Source organism: Lagopus muta, chromosome 1 (genome assembly GCF_023343835.1).
Source record: "Lagopus muta isolate bLagMut1 chromosome 1, bLagMut1 primary, whole genome shotgun sequence".
Taxonomy (NCBI): domain Eukaryota; kingdom Metazoa; phylum Chordata; class Aves; order Galliformes; family Phasianidae; genus Lagopus; species Lagopus muta.
Window position 1 is genome coordinate 127,436,242 of NC_064433.1, and position 17,871 is coordinate 127,454,112.

Below are 17,871 nucleotides of genomic sequence, written 5' to 3' on the forward strand. Positions count from 1 at the left end.
ACTACCTTAAGACATCTTTTCATCACACTGCTACTTGAGCAGTTTCCATATAAAACAGTAAGAGTATCCAGTAGCGACCTCGAAGTCCTGATTTACTCTTTACCTAATTATACTTAAATGAAAAGGTTTTGTCACAGACTTATATGAGGCCAGAATTTCATCTTACTTTTCTCTCACATTGAAGTCTACACCATGGTTGCCCTTGGAATCATTAACTTGGTTTCAAGAAGAAAGTTTTAATTTAAGAAGTTTTTGCAGTCTCTCGTTAAGAGGTAAGAGTATGTAAAATAAACTCAACTTTCAATACACTTCACTTACAACTGTTCCTGTGCAGTACTTATGCAGAACAGTGGGAAAAGTGATAAATATGAGAGTTTCATACTCAGAAAATATCATTCATTATATCTCAGAAGGCACTATGAGAGAACAATAAAGTTGAGGCACACATAACCATTAAAAAAAAAAAAAGAAACAACAAAACAAGAGTCTATCTCTGTTAGTCTTCCATCAGCTTTGGTGTCAAATGAACTATGAAGATATCCAAATATTCAAGGTTCTATTTACAGAAGAAACATCATGATAGTCATTACAGTTCACTTCATCTTAGAGTAAAAATGTGTCCAACTTCTTTTTGATATGTTCAAAAGCATCTTTTCCCATATAGTCCATACGCCCTTCTTCCCATTTTCTCCGTTCATCTTCTGGATTTGGTTCTTCACGTTTGAGGTGAATAGAGAGCTCTGAAACAGAAGATGCAATCTCATTCTGTGGGAAGAACAGTAGGAAAGCAGTCACTTGATTGTTTTCACTTCAGTGCTGTGAAATTAAACCTTAAAAATCAAAATTTCTGCCTTATAAAGTGCCAGTTAAAAGAAGCAAGCAAGCAAAAACAAAAACAAAAACAAACAAACCATCTATCTCATTTTCCCAATTCTTCTATGCTTCTAACTAATCGCTTTAGCATCTTTGAACATACGAAGTATTTATTTTACCTGTCTGAAGTCAAAGCCTGGCACTCAGCAACAATACAATGAGAATTGAGCATTGTCTTCAACAGACTTCCATTGGAGCGTAAGTTCCCGTATTTTTTGATCGTGTATTTTATTTGAACTCCAGTGAGGTTGTACTATTTATCACATGAGCCACATTAGCTCAAGTAAATTAATTAATTCTAAGACTGACATTATTTGTTAGAATGGTAACTAATAAATGTTGAATGACACTCCAAAATTCTGTACCCTGGTTCAAGATGAAGCGCACAAAGATAGGTGCACAAATGCATAACATATTAGTAATTATTTCAACCAAATAAAAAGGAAAACTATGTCCAGAACTGATCAGTTATTAGGCTTAAACCGCCTAAATGCCCAGCAATATCCATTATATGCAAGGCCTGTGCCAATTTGGGGAGCAGGCCTTGCATAAGGCTGGTACTCAAAGACTAAATAACGTATTTTGCTCTCTAAACATTATGCTATGATTTTAGACAATCACATCCTTCCTATGTATCCTTGCTTGGGATCCAGTCTGTACATGACTTGAAAGATGGATAAACACTCTGAAAAGCATGTTTATACTCTATATATGCAAATGTGTGTGCATGTATCTATATACACATTATTAGTTCTTAGGGTATGTAAATACATAACTGCAAAAATGCAGTAAGATACCTTTTTTTTTTTTTTTTTTTCTTTTCAACCTGTAGCAAGGATTATCAACAGCCTTGGATGCTATTAACAGAACAGTAATCATCACATTTTCATAAATTAATTTTAGCTAGGGCCTAAACACCCCTGACCATAGAAGAGCTACCCTTTCACCTGTCAAGTTGTTTCTTAGCTTTTAAGACTTTCACCATAGCACTTCACATTTTCCTCAGTAGCAAAATATGTTGCACACCTTAAAAGATTCAGTTCCTGGACATCCTGTGACCCCATTAATGCCAAGTTTGGCACTAAGTGGCTTTCATACTGCCCAAGTATGACATACTGCCCAAAAAAACACAGTGCATGATCACAAAGCACCGCCAAGCAGCTTAGGCTCCATGTCTGACTCACAATACATCATCTCCCCACCCCCCCCAAAAAAAAGCAAAAAAACCACCCACACACCATAAAATAAAACAAACAAAACGATCTGCTTGTTAAACATTGCTGTTACGTTATTGCACAGCTAAAATTAATAGCACACATTTTTATACATTTAAAACCCAGAAGTAAAATGAGCTGAATGGAACGTACACCAGTATCAGAAGAGGTTAATAAATTAATTATGTTGCTCAAAGATTTAAGAATGTATTGGTATGCTGCATCAGTTAGTCACTATTTCCTAAAATGACGCTGGCAACAGCAACATGCATGCAATTAGCAATAGAAGTATAATCCAGAAAGCTACATGTACCAGCTCGGAGGTTTCCTGAAATGCTGGATGAGAAGCAAGTTGCTTGGAAGGTCTGTCAGGTTCAGAGAGATGAATGCTGGAACCACGCTGTTGAGTTTCATATACAGGTTGCTAGAACACAACCAATGAGTTTTTATTAGGAAAACTTTTTTCCCCTCTCCAGTTTCCATATAATGAGAAAGCACACAAGACAAAATGACCTCAGTCTTGGGATTTGGGAAAGCAGAGGGCAGGAGTACAATGTGACCAAGGACAAAATTCATCTCACGTAGCTTTAGCTATCAAAATGGCACTGAATCTAAGCTCCTACTATAATCAGTCTAGGATAAGCATCTCCAGAGAGCAGCTCATCTCATCTTTAAAATAGTTGCAAGACTGTCTGGCATTCTTCAGGGATTACAGGAACAGCTTGGAAAACTAGCTCACAGTAGATGCCTACCATTCACAAGGCCAAATTTAAATAGAAAAAAAAAAAAAAAAAAAAAAAAAAAGGATTCAGGATTCTAGATTGCTCTGTAACTTGAGCTTTGTAAGTATAGAACAAGAACAGTACGTTGTGCTCTGTAACAAAATTAAAATGGGCTGCCCAAAAAATACCGCCCCAAGTATTTGCCTTTGCTAGATGTCAAAATAAACAAGTAGACAGCCCCCATTCTGAAGTCTATTCAGTCAAAAGCAAAACAGTCTATACAAGACTACAGAAGCTATGCAATAGTCAGATGATGGTGTTCCTCAGAACAGAATCTTTCTATTCATTTCAAATTAATACAATCTTCTGATAAACCAATCCTGCTTTACTTTTTTAATTACAGTGCAGTATGTTTAAATGTGCATGAGAGTATTTTAAATGAACATGTATTTTTTTTTTTTTACCCCAAGTAGCATCTTAAAAACGTTTCCTTATTTGACTTGAGTACTTCCAACAGACAGATGCATCAGGCACACAAGATTAAAATTATTAGCAAATGATATTTGAACAGTAAGGCTGGAATGTTTATAGTTTTCCTTCAGCCTCTTTTCACTCAGGCTGGAAAAGAAGGGAGCAGAGCATACAGTTTTATGGAGTAACTACAATCTGAAGTGCAGAAACGCTGAATATAATAAAACATTTATCTTTCTAGAGAATGGCCCACAAATCAAAGCAGCAGATGACGTTATGCCACTGATTTTTATTTTTTTTTTCCTCTCAGTTTTACCTTGCTATGTCGTGGCTCATCATACAAACAACTTACAGCTCAGAAATATTGTTCTGTTATCTCCAGTTAAATTCCTGCACAAAATAAGGAGCATCATTGCAATAGAAATACCCAAATACATGAAGAGTGACAAAAGAACAAGAACCAGTGCAGTGATCATTAGGGATTTCCTTCTAAGATATTCCTTGCTGCCCAAATCAGAGAAACCTGGGGAACACTTTTCAGAGTCAATGCTTCTGAGGAAGAAAAAAAAAAAGGGGGGGGGGGGGGGGGAGAGGAATATTCTAGCTTTAGATATATTCATTTACAGGACTGTGAATATTCAAAAGATTAACTGGTTAATGGAATTTCTTTTTATTATGTTTTATTAAGTACCGACCTATTTTCAATATAGAGCTTCTTGGTAAGATTCAGTGCAAACTCAACCTCTGGATATGACCAGCAGACATGACTAAAAACTAAAGCAAATAAATGTTCTTCAGACTATTTCTGATGATAGCAAGAAAATTCTAACACACACACAAAAAAAACCCAACTTATTTCAGTATATCATTTTACTTTGTTACTTAATACAGGAATAAACAGCATACTTACAGCTTTGAAACCGAGTTCCTCAGAGGAACATGGTGTAGGATCTGCTTCATATGCCTGCTCTGGAAATACAGGCATTTGCAGAGAATTGGCCACAGAAGGATCAACTTTTTTCAGTGTAATTTCAACTCCACTGAAAGTATGCTAGCAAAAACAAGAGCAACCCATCAATGAAATAAAATTCTGCAGGAAATCACTATCTGACTTAGAACAGATTCATTTCCATGTGTGGTTTTCAACTTTGAAGTTAATACATTTTTAAAAAAATTGTGGTCACAGATTCAGAGCATATTTCAATTTAGATTTATTAACTGAAGATTACACTGCCATCATCAGGGGGGTAAATCCAGCAGATATTTCTATCTTCATGCTACCCTAGCTGAAATATTTATTCACTGCCCAATTAAAAAAAATAATAAAATAATGGAGCACATTAAATACAAGATCAAAACCCACCCACTCATTCCTCTGCCTTCCAATCTCTCATCAGGTTTATAAACCAAATTCCTTTCCAGAGCTTTGATGGTAATTGTCCAACTAATTTTATGGGACTGTGCAATTTGTTCAATGTAGTTAATATTCAACAAACACTAAGAAAATATTTATATATGCATAAAAGTGACCTAAATTGTCTCATCTGATACCAAATTAAGAATTGCATCCTGCTTCTACTTACTAGTTTATAATGTAGGTTTCCAAGAAAGTATTTATCAACAGCTTTTTATTCTATTCATGAAAACCATACATTGTTGCACTTCCTTTGACGAAAAGAAGTGTAAAGAGTACAGTAAATACTTGATGACATGCAATTCATATAATACCCTAAATGTAATTAAACAGTGACTTTTCAAATCCAATTTGTTACGATGCTTATAAAGTAAAAGATAACATAGGTCTGAAAATGTAAGTTTTACTCTAGTTCAAGGCCTAGTTTGAGGTATAAACCATGTTAGCTTCAGAAAGTCAGAAGTCTGTTTCACAGTCAGATGATTACCTTTTCTGCCTACCTTGCACTGTATTTTGTGTTTAATTTGCAGAATGTATGTATGTATACTTCCATATAAACTCCTCATCAGTTAAGAAAGGGAGTGGAAAAAATTAGTAAAGCTACAAGTGCCAGACATCTTTCTTAAACTGTTAGTTTAGCAGAGATGGCTTTTAGAGGAACCTGTTACCAATTGACACGCATGTTTTCCCACATAATTATTTCCTCTGGCAAACACGATTTTCAGAACTTTTGCTGTGATTCCAGTATATGCCCACAAACTCCTTGATAGTTACCTTCCATTCCTCAGATTCTGATTCTTCCATCTTCTGAAACTTTTCTAACAACGGCAATATACTGGCACTGTATATGTTCCACCACAGGGCAAGAAATGACAGCTGATGGAAAGATCCAGAGGTGGTGCCATCTTGCATAACTCTCTTTGTTTGAAGGTTGTATTTGTAGTTCCAGGGCTTTGTTGCTCCCAAGAAGTGAACAACTTTGGTATCTCTACCAAAACTGTAGGAATTAAACATACAAAACCATACATTAAAGATGATTTTTTAGCTAAAGTAATACGCTTACTCTCACTGGTGTGGTGAGAGTACTTTGCAACAAAAATACATTTAATCTAAAATATAGTACCTCATGTAGTACGCAGTAAAAGAAAAGGCTAACATTGCCATTACTTCTAGCTACTAATTCTAGTGGAAAAGTTCCTGAAGGAAACTGAAAGGCTCATGTTGTCCTGATTCCAGTCTTCTCGCACGCTTTGCTCACAACTGAATGAAAACCACTTCAAACACCAAATCAACAGAATTGGTTAGTACTGATGCCATTTTGAAAATGACTAAGAAGTACATCCCTCTCAGCTCACCCCCCACTGCATGTTTTGTGCAACTGTAAAAGTAATTCATGGCACATACTAAATCCCCAAAACCACTCACTTTTTGCCAGAAAAGTTTCTCTAGCCAAACTAACTGATGTATTACAATTACCAGCACAAATTTTGTTCCAAGGAAGAACATAATAAAAGGTTCTTCGAATAAATAGAGTGAAAAACCCCAACAATTTCCCACAGAACTGAGTGGGAAGGAAAAAAAAAAGGGGGGGGGGGGGGGGGGAATAACTTTCCAAGTAAAGCTGTTAGAACCTGATGTTAAAGTAATCTTCATTCCTTCAAATTAGAGAAAAGTTTCTCTGAAGCAGAATAGGAGACATAGTAGCTCACTTTGGGACTTTCTATCTGTCCAGATGCAATAAATTTTCATATTGTTTTTAAGTTTTTAAACCCATGATTTTTATACAATATACTATTTCCTACTACTGAGATTCAGATCAATGGAATATGCCATAATTATTCATTCTCTCTCTTTTATAGTAGATGATTTATTATTAGCAAGCTACAAAGATTTACAATCAGTCAAAAGCGTCACTACTTACTGATGGAAAGCAGGAACGTAGGTGTATACTGCACTACTGCTTAAGTTATAGATGAATGGTAAGTGTTTGCCAATATCTGCTGTTGCCCAGTTGCTGAAGAAGCTATTCAACAAGCCTTGATCACCCCCTACAGAATATATAAAACAGTATTACCATAACGTATAATTATATTTGAATTTATGTCAAAATGTCATGTACAAGGATGCAAATTATACTGGGGCATTCATGGGAGTGCAACTTGGACTTGACAGTATGGCCGGATGAGCAGGTGCAAGTAATACCTGATCCACTTCAGTGCAATTTCAATTTAAGTGGAGTCCTACTATAACTTATGAAGAAAGAAGTAAGAAGGGGTTTTTGCCTCCCTCAGAGCAGATCAGCTGTATTTCTTTATCCTAAAAGACAGCAAAATTAAAACTTACTGAGCAAGACTCAGACTCTCTTTGTTGTACTTTTCTGGGAAGTGCAGCCTGCAATAATTCAATGAGTCTTAAATACTGTGTAAGATGAAAAGATCTGCACTATAAATTTTTGTAGGGGCTCAATTACTTAAAGCTCAGAGAACTCCTGCCTTCCTCTGTTCTGTCAGACTGCATGGAAGTTATGGAGAAAATGGCTCAAAGAAACTGAATCTAGTTTCTTGCATTTCATCTCTTACCATCAAAGCTGCCATGTTCAGCAGCAAACTGGAGCAGCAAGTTGTAAGTTTTTAAAGAAGGTCGGAAGACAAACACACCACTATTAAAGCAGTCAGGCCAGCCAGAATCAGGAGCTGCTGAAAACTCTTCTCGATCAAACAATTCATCAACATTGCAAAGCACCTTGGAGAATGTAGGAAAAAAGGTGAATTGTTACAAAAGGTGTTTTTCTGGAACATGAGTAGCTACATCATTACTACCAAATTCAATTCTTAGTTTGACCAAGCGCATAGCTTGCAGAACATGAAAGCAGGCAAACATGCCAAGGTTCATAACTTTTTTTAATGTAATTAAGTAACTTTAACTGTGGTTCTCCTTGACTTCTCTGACAGAAGTGCGAATCCCATGAAATTATTTCATGAGTGTCAGAGATCCTTCAAAAGGTCAAAAGGTCCCTTTAAGTATCCTATCGTGAAAGTTTCCTTATTTCTAAGCTCACTTTCTCGAAGTCCATTATTCTCAGTATCCACAACAAAGCCAAGAATCCAAGTAATTTGATTTAGCAGCAGACTGGCTAAAGACTAAAACAGAACAACTGTCTCTTGTAACTGTTTTTCTAAAGTAAGTTAAGCTCAGAGTCTTGCTTTGGGTTGGTTTTAGAGCTTCACAATGAAACAGGAAAAAATCAATCAGATTGAGCCAGATCACTTATAAAATCAGTGGAAAGATGACTGTGCAGCCACTAGAAGTCTGTACCCCACTCATAATGACTATAAATGGAGACACTAAAAAATAGGGGGGTAAATCTTAGAAGAAGGATCATCTCATTGACTTAAAGAAAACAAAAAAACCAGGACAAACAAACAAACAAACACCACAACCAAGTACTTGCCTTTTTCAATTTTAAATCATAAACTCTTCCCCTCGCTCTCTGAGAGGAATGATTTGGTTTCTAATACAAATATAATCCTATTAAATCAAAACGCATCCCACTCTCTCAGAATGAAACTCTTAACTGCTGCAGAGAAAGGTTGACATGACTGTCCTTGTCAAAATTACAGCTTGTTTTTTTCTTAATCTCCATACATCAGATAATGTTTTGTTTTCCTCTCCTTTTTATAACTTGCCAGCCTTCCTGACCAGAGTAATTCCAAGCAGAATTTGACAGAGAACTATTTTCAACATCTGTCAGAAGCCAATTTGCATACAATGTGTTCATGATATCTTTCGAGGACAGTCTGGAAGCTACTCTCGAAACAGGATCCACTTCTCTGCAGGCAGCCAAGCTGTCAGTCAAAATATCCAGCTGGAGCCTCTGCAGCCTTATGACCCCCAGCAAATACAGTCACTTGCTAGGCCACTGGGCTGCCAGATGAGGAAGCACACACTCAGAGCACGTCTAAGACAGACGCAAACCACACCACAGCTCCCGGGAGCTCTACTCACCAAGGTATCTGCATCCATGAAGACACATTTGCTATAATGAGTAAGAGTCCAGCAGTGAAGTTTAGTGAAGGTTACACCCAGTTCTGGCCTCTGCAACAGAGCCAAACGGACCGAGTCAGCACTGTCAAGTGCATCCACCTCAGTGACTTCATCAAACACGCTGCGCAGGACAGACCTACCAGAGCAAACAGTGGAGAGAAAGAAGGGAACTTATTGAGGTTCACCACTTTTTTCATAAAAACACTGACACAGCTTTTATTGTGACAGCAACAAAGGTTAGACTGATGCTTAGAATAACACCGGGCTGTAAGCCACTGCTTCTTTCAGTAAGGGGCCAACCCATCTCAAAACCTAAAGGTACTGTACAGAGGAGAAATCAACCCACACCTTAATTACTTAGTCTCCTATAGAAACACTGACAGAAATTAAAGGAGCTTTCATTTCTTCACAATTGTGACAGCACCATACCATACATACCGTACCATCTCTACATCGTACAGGACGTGGCAGGTACTGTCTCTTTGCACCTGTTGTGCCAGAGCAAAAACAGCCTTTAAAACAGACAGCACATACTTGCACAGAGAAAAGAAGTCTTCTTAGAATCACAGAATGGCCAGGGTTGGAAGGGACCTCAAGGATCATGAATCTCCAGCCCCCTGCCACATGCAGGGCCACAAACGTCCCCATCTAATAGTAGACCAGGCTGCCCAGGGCCCCATCCAACCTGGCCTTGAACACCTCCAGGGTCAGGGCATCCACAGCCTCTCTGGGCAGCCTGTTCCAGCACCTCACCACTCTCTCTGTCAAGAATTTCTCCCTGACACCCAACCTAAATCTTCCCTCCCTCAACTTAAAACCATTTCCCCTTGTCCTGCTGTTATCAACCCTTTCAAAGAGCTGATTCCCCTCCTGTTTGTAGGCTCCCTTTAGGTATTGAAAGGCTGCAATGAGGTCACCCCGCAGCCTTCTTTTCTCCAGGCTGAACTAGCCCAGCTCCCTCAGCCTGTCTTCACAGGGGAGGTGCTCCAGTCCCTTGAAGTCTAATTTGAGATTATTTGTAGTAGTGATCATCTCTTCCACACAAATTTAATAGAGGATATCAAAGGAGATAATATTCCTACAAGGTACAAGAAGAAAAAGCTTTTAAAAACAGTTTATTTATATTACACTATCAACTACAAACTCCTAGCTGTCACTCAAACACAGAAGAAAAAAAGCCTGTGCTTATTATCTAGATTTCAAAGTCACTACATTTTGCTTGACTGATATATGAGGGGCAGAAGTTAACTGTGAAAGTATTAAATATAGATACAGAAGGTTAGTTCAGAGACAAACATTTTCAAGTGCTAACCTTGCCTAAAAAAAAAAAAAAAAAAAAAAAAGCTTTTCCCCCTCATAAAAAGAGGAAAGAGGAAAAAAAAAAAAAAAAAAAGAGAGAAAAAGAAAATAGACTTCTCTTAGGAAGACTACATCGTTCTGACAAAGCTCATGCTTTAAGAAAAAAAAAAAAAATGGAAAATATGTTTCTTGAGACAGATGTATTGTTATCAATTTTGCACAGCATATAGAAGCTGGGAGCTTGCACACTTCCTAATCCACAGCAGAACTAAGAGCACAAGCAATTGTGGCATGTCATCTTCTTTTTAATTAAAAAAGCTCAGTTCTCCAAATATCAGGGCTAAAGTTCAACTGATCTAATTGAGATTTCTGTACACACAATTCTGCCATGCTTGTAGAATTACAATGATTTTTAAAAAGAGGGAGAAGGGTATTTCTCATCATCACGCTGAAGACATCTGAAGTTGAGCCACTGATGTCTTGGAGAGTTCTAATGTCGTGGCTGGTAGATATCTTGCTCTTTCTAAATGAGAAGCAATTAGAGAAGGAAAAAGAAAAAAAAAAAAGCAAGACAGTAAAACTCTAGTTTTTTATAAATTTTCAGTTGGTGTTCCCAATTATGGGCTCAAGTATCAGCTTCCATCCACAAGCTCTACTTTTGCAAGTAAACACTTACTAGGCACACAGCCTTACCCTGGATGTGATTTGGGACTCCCCTCAGAAACCATTAGCCATTAGGGAATTTCTACTCATAATGCTGTGAAATCCTAAGGAAACCCATTAAAATCTTTTATGTTACTGTTTATTTTCCCATATTGTGAGCCTTCAAAAGCACACAAATTCTTACCTCATTCCACTGGAGACCTCTGGTGTGATCAGTACTGCTAGTTTTCTAGATGTTGTATGGTTCCTCAATGACTGTCCAAGAACCAGAGCTCCTTGGCAATACACATCATCAGTAGCAAGAGTCACAAAGGCCTGATCCGTTACTGTGAATAAAAATTTAGAAGAGTCACTTTACAGATTTAATGTAAGCTCTTTTGGCAGGTTCCTACAATCTCCCTCCTCCAGCTAGCCATTAGGCTACAGCTTATAACAACCTGCAGCTCCTGCGATAAGCTTCTCTCTTTTCCAAACTCCCCCAAAGGACAAAACTGAATAGAAAAATCCAGTAAATATGATTGCAGAATCTGTGCCTCTGGATGTTGTTATTTTTTGTGTCATTCGCATAATATCATGAAGTTTTCAGAGTAGCTTTAAACAAGTAACTCCCTAAGTCACATCTGCCTAAACTTACTGGCAATTTGAAAGAGCTGATCTATACGTATTTAGACTGTACATTTATTTCACATAATATGTAACACAACTGATTATTTTTTCCTTTCTGTTTATACAGTGCCAAAAGCTAAGGGAAAAAAACACAGGATGTAAAGTAGTAAGCTGAAATATCCTTCTTTCCATGACCTCACTGAATAAACATTTAGGAACATTCTTGCTTTATCCAATTTGTAATGGAGTACCTGGCTGAACAACTGGTATCTACCAACATGCATGGAGAAAGTGATGTTAGGGTTGGCATCCCTTACCAAAAGCTAAGGATCCTTAGCTTAAGTAACTTAAAAAAAAAAGTTCTTCAGAATCAGTAAACATTTGGAAGAAAAGAGTCACTCTAAATAAAGAAGGAAAACTACACTGTAGCACGACATCAGATACAGTGTGTTCTGTAGGGATACCAGGCATCTGGCAGTACCACTACCTTCTGCTCTTCAGTTCTGTCCTCCAACAGAGCCACCCTTACTGTAGTTCTGGGGTGAGCTACTCAACTCACAACTCAAACGTTGTGAGGTGAACGGCATCTCTCAGAGATGAAGGAATAGCTCAGCTGCAAAATTAACCAGAACTAAGCAATGGGGTCACACAGGATGAGGGGAATTCCAGTGAGCTCAACAGAGCTTCCGTGTTTGTGTTGAGCTACTTATAGAAAACCACCACCACTTCAAGGGACACACAGTGATACTAAATTCATTATTATATAACAACACCAAAACACCATGTCACTCAGTTTCCAGGCTCTGTGAGAGACGCTGTGAAAGAATCTCACAGAACCAGTGGCAGAGAGCCCAATGAATGACCTCATGACTGCCTCAGAAACAGGCTGCCAAAATGAGCGAGTTGAAACCTCTAACATAATATAGCATAACATTAAGGTATGCAATGAAGTATGCTTGGTGCCTGTGATAAACCCTTGGATATTAAGCATTTCCATTTTCCACATCATCCATATCCAGAAGGAAACACAGACCTGCTGGCATGCTGACCTCTCCCTCTGCTTCTTTTCTGCCACTCACTCATCTCCAGCCAGACCCTGAACTCGGCACTACAGTTTTATACTACCACATGTCCCTGTAACTCGGGACAATCTCAGTAACACAGAATCATAGGGGTCTGAAGAGACCTCTGGAGATTATCTGGTCCAACTCCTAGGTAAGCAGGTTATGAATAGCAGGTTGCAAAGGAAAGCATCCAGGTGGGTCTTGAATACCTCCAGAGAAAGACTCCACAGCCTCTCGGGCAGCCTGTTCCACTGCTCTGTCACCCTCGCAGTAAAGGTCTTCCTTATATTCATACAGAAATTCCTACGTTCCAGTTTGTGTTAATTGCCTGTTGTTCTGTTGCTGGGCACTGCTGAAAAGAGCCTGGTCCCATCCATTTGCCTCCTGCACTTTAGATATTTACAAGCATTCATAAGATCATCCCTCAGCCTTCTGTTCTCCAGACTGAACAGCCCCAGGTCTCTCAGCCTTTCCACATAAAGGAGATGCCCCAGGCCCCTAATTATCTTTATAGCGCTCTGCCAGACTCTCAAGTTCCTGTCATTCTTGAACCAAGGAGCTCAGAACTGGACACAGAACTCCAGCTGTGGCCTCACCAGGGCAGAGTAGAGAAGGAGGATCAGATCCCTCATTCTGCTGGCCATTCTCTTTTCAATAGTGGGAAACCTAATCTGAACACTCAACCATTCATTAAAACATAAAAAAGTTTGCAGATCTTTCAGCTAAACAAATTCCAATAACCGTTTTAATCACAATTCTGAGAAGATGCAAGTAAAGTAAAAAGGAGCCTTCGCTGTGGAAACATCTGCATCTCCCGTTAGCACAACAGCTCGAGCAAGTTGTGGAAGTTCAGAAAATGAACAGGAGATGCTCACAGGGAGTGGTTTGTAAGGACAGTTGTTCACATTAGCTGTTCCTACTGCAGTTTTCCAAGAGATTAAACAAATACAGGCATGCATTAAAAATAAATACTGCTCCCACACACCCCCCAAAGAAGGGGGAAAAGCCACACACATACACAAATACATAAAACCCAAAGGTCACCCGAGCAATAAAATTATTCTCAAAAGGCACCGAGACTCAGCAAAGAAAGATGCTTTTGTGTTGGGCAACAAGCATCTCCAGCCAAAAAATAAATACATAAATAAAAAGGTAATAAAACAACTACTGAGAGGAAGGCGGGGGGCAGGCTAGTACAGAAAGCAAACTGTGAAACCAGTAGGTGTTTAAATCTTCAGACACTATTTTAAATAACAACCATAAAACCAAGCACAAACTCCTTATTGCCTCTGCAAATTCTTTTCGCTACAGAAACCAAATATTTGCATAAATAGCCCATCCAGAACTACACAAGCTACTCAAGGAACAGTTCAGCAGGTTGGCATGGCAAGTTACACATGCTTTCCTGCTCAGTCCCTCTTGGAGCAAAGCTGTGGTCAGAACTACAAGGAAGCAAACAGCTTCTAAGAGCTCTGGCTAATACTTGCCAAGGAAAATAAACCAATCGCCTCTTCTGAGAATCTGCTGTAGGACACATACTATGGTCCTCTTAATACAGGAAACCATTATAAAGTTAATTAAACAGGCAGTCAAACTACTGACTGAAACAAAGCGACATTAAAACATTACTGATGCAACAAGAAGCATATGCTTGCTGTTTTAAAATCATGCAGAAGTATCAGTTAAAATCAAAAGATTCTATCATTACGTCTTTTTTCATCTCATACCATGCTTTCAAGGGACAGAAGTGTTACTTGAATTTCCTTGTTTAGAATATTCCTCGAAACTGCCCCTGTAAAAATTGTATTTCTAAAAAGTCAAAACTACAGATCAGATTTTCATACCAAGCTGTATAAGAAAACTCCTCACCTGAAATCTCCATTTAAATTAAATCAAGGGCAACGTTGCATAAAATTTAATGTACTGAGAGACTCACCACTGATTTCAAGTTGCAAAAGCAGCAATATTTGATCTATCAAGTTTGGAGGCCAGGGGTGTGGGTATTTAAAATTCATTGTGACTATACATATGCATATATATGTTTTTTTTCACTGCCAAGTGCAACTTTGCTTTCAGCTCTTTGTGCTGGATTACACCAGGCTTTCTCACAGGAAATACCTAGTGTGAACAGCATTATGTTTTCAAGCAAATTGTTTTCAAGCTGTGGAGCCCTACGGCGACTCTGTGAATTACAAGAAAAGTCTGTGTACGATCAGAAGCACATTATAACTATGTTGTATGAATGTATCAGTCTGCTCACTTCTCTTGCCTAGATTACCACGCAGCAACCTGGAGATGCAAATTTAGAAATCGCTGTTGGCACTGCAATAGTTTCTCAGAACAGGTCAGACTTTCAAGCAAATTACTTTTCCCATCTTCTCTGTGCTGCTATCAAAGCTGCAGAGTGGCCTGTAAAAATCAATCACCAAAGTTATATGAACCGCAATAGGCTGGGTGATTTTGTGTGAAATTTGTTACAGCTTTTTAGTTGACAGCACCAACTTCTTATGCTACTTACTCACAGCAGTACTTCAGACAGACCTGCCAGAGGCAATATTCTTAAACAGACCTGAAAACCAGTTCTAGGGCTGCATAAAAACCTTGGAATCCACACCAGCATGCAGATTGAGCAGTGCTCCCTTTGATGGTCAGGGTAAAAGGGAGACAGAGAATGATCAAACACCAATGAGATGTAGGAGTGACTCAGTAATAAGCACTAAATGAAACACGTACACCTACCAGCTTCAAACCAAGTTTCATAATCCAATTGACACAGCTTTGTAAACATACTTCTGTCTCCTGATAGAGAAATGTTAGACGTGCTCTAGCAGTTGCTCCTAGAGTAACAACTTCAGTTTGCCAAGTTGCCCACTCTGCAACTGCAATAACTGCAATGGGAGCCAGAGATTCATACACTACAGCTTTCCTACAAAACTACTCTAAATAACATGATGCTATCTTAAGAAGGGTACATAAAATAGCTAAACATCCCCAATAGGCTGATTATGTTCTGAGTGTTCTGCCTGGCAAACTAACACTGGCTCAATGTTTTCCCACATTCCTCGCTGATACTATCTGCTGTTCTCATCTTACTTTCCCCTTCTGTTGCAGCTGCCATCTGTGTAGGGCAGGCACACTACAGCCTGGGCCAGGCCTTTTTTGTGAAGGTGCATTAGACTGCTGCAAAGTAAGTCACAGAATCACAGAACCATATGGAGTGGAAGGGGCTCCGAGAGATCAAGTCTAAGCACCTGCTAAAGCAGATTCCTTACAGTAGGCTGTATGGGAAAGTGTTCAGGTAGATCTCACATCTCTGCAGAGGAGATTCCACAAGCTCTCTGGGCAGCCTGTTCCAGGGTTCTGTCACCCTCACTGTAAATAAGTTTTCTTCATGTTTGTGGGAAACTTCCTGTGTTCCAGTTTGTGCCCACTGCCCCTTGTTCTATTACTGCACGTGCCACTGAAGCCTGGCCCCATCCATTTGACTCTGATCTTATACTGATACAGGTATTTATATTTACTGGTGTTGATAAGAACACTCTTCAGCCAATCTCTTCTCCAGGCTGAAAAGCCCCATTGCTCATGCAGAAACTCCAGGCCCCTAATAATCTTTGCAACCCTCTGCCAGACTCTCTAGAAGTGCCCTGTCTTTCTTGAACTGAGCAGCCCAGAACTGGGCACAGTACTGCAGATGCAGTCTCACCAGGGCCAGGTAGAGGTGGAGAATCACCTCCCTCGACCTGCTGGTCATGTTCTTGTTGGTCACAAGTTTCCTGACCTCTGATTTAGCATTAATCACTAGAAGCATGTGGAACAGGACGCTCTGCTCCAGCGGCACCCAGGACTACAGAAGCAGTCAGGATGGATTTTGTTACAAGTAGCAGAACAAGTAACGATGAAAACAGCTACATAAGCCACCATCAGAAATTGTTATGCAGATTTTCAGCAAATAGGCAGTTCTCCCTATAGTAATCAAATGAGCTGGCAGTATTAATTCCCATGCTTCCCTGGTCTGGGTCCAAGAGAGGAAACATTTACACTGACAATGAGTTTTATGCTGGCACTGCCAACACCTCCACAGAGAATACAAATCAACATCTGACATCATGCAGTGTTTCTCATGGTCTAATGAAGTTCTGCCTGATCCAAACACAGGTTCTCTACCACCCATTACTGAAACAGCACTGAATGTCAGCAGGCAGGATTAGGACTCGTGGGGACAGGCGACAGCGAGGACTTCTCTCTCATTTTGTGCAGACATTATTAAATATCATCCAGTTAGGAACAGTTACATCCTGTGTCAATACCCTGCAATCCTGTTACACAGGAGACACCAAGCAATCTCCGTGAAAAACCAAACACAACAATATTATGATACACAGATGAGTGACATAAAAAGAGTAACACCCCATTTTGAGGAAAAAAACATACTGAACTAGGAACACAGCAGTCGGCAGGACAAGGCAGAGGACTTCGTAGCTCGTGCCGTTAGATACCTTCAGTTTCCTCACTCCTCGCAAAACAACTTTTAAAACAACCTTGCAACACAGTCCCCTTCTGTGTGCCCCTGCCCCTCGGGAAGCCCCAGGCGGGCCCAGCCCTGCCGAGCAGCACGCGGGCAGGCAGCAGGCGCCCACCCCTCGGGCCCTTTCCTCCCACCAGCCAGATGGCTCCAACCCTAATCCGGAGCCGCTAATCGCAGCGCGGCCTGCCGCTGGCAGCGCGCTCCGCCGTCGGGGCGAGCCGTACGAGGAGCCCGCCGAGCCCGGAGCGCCGTGCGGTGCAGCGGGGAGCCGGGGGCGAGCGGGCGCAGCGAGGGCTTCACCGGTACTCACCGGACATCGTGCGGCCGCGGAGCCACTGCCGAACGGGGCGGGGACCGAGCTCTGCCGCCCGCCTCGCCTGCTTCCCCGGGCTGGTAAATCACCAAATGGGATTAGCCTCGTTCCCGCTGAAAACAGTGGGAGGTGAATTACGCTCGCGCGGACTCCTGTGCGCAGGGGCGGAAAACCGGCATTAACGGCAGGGATGGCGCGACGCGACCCTCCCCAGTTTTCACGTGGGGGAGTCGCTCCCTTCTCGGCCCCGAGGAGCGCGGAGCCCCGCACCTGCCGCCCACCTGGGCCGCCCGCTGCCCCCCACGCGTGGCTGTAGCGCTATGGCGCCGCCTGACGGCGCGGCGCGATGCAATGTGACGCGGTGCTCTCTCGTCGTTGTCCGTATCCTGGCCCTCCTCTCACCTCGGCCGGGCCGGTGGCTGTCGTAGTGGACAGCAGGTTGGCCGTGAGCCAGAAAGCTGAAGGGAGACCGGGGACAGTTAGAGGCCAGGCTCTTCTCAGTGGCTTCTAGCGATAGGACAAGGAGCAGCGTCCTAAAGCTTGAACATAAGAAGTTCTGTACTAACATGCAACAGAACTTCTCCACTGTGAGGGTGACGGAGCACTGGAACGGGCTGCCCAGAGAGGTTGTGGACTCTCCTTCACTGGAGATATTCAGGACCC

At 40.7% G+C, this 17,871-nt stretch overlaps 1 protein-coding gene across 2 annotated transcripts; it reads right to left on the reverse strand.

Moving 5' to 3' along the window:
- Positions 1-33: 33 nt before the first annotated feature.
- Positions 34-17,478, reverse strand: GYG2 (glycogenin 2). Of its 2 annotated transcripts, none has more exons than XM_048934525.1 (9): positions 17,206-17,478; positions 10,885-11,015; positions 8,700-8,874; positions 7,274-7,436; positions 6,616-6,742; positions 5,469-5,691; positions 4,191-4,331; positions 2,401-2,511; positions 34-765 (listed from the first exon to the last, which is right to left on the reverse strand). In XM_048934525.1, the coding sequence occupies exons 2-9, from the start codon at positions 10,887-10,889 to the stop codon at positions 604-606; spliced, it is 1,107 nt and encodes a 368-aa protein (XP_048790482.1). In that variant the 5' UTR covers positions 10,890-11,015; positions 17,206-17,478; the 3' UTR covers positions 34-603. The 2 variants fall into 2 exon arrangements, with proteins under 2 accessions (XP_048790482.1, XP_048790481.1); XM_048934524.1 differs by having other exon boundaries at positions 10,885-11,026.
- Positions 17,479-17,871: the final 393 nt, after the last annotated feature.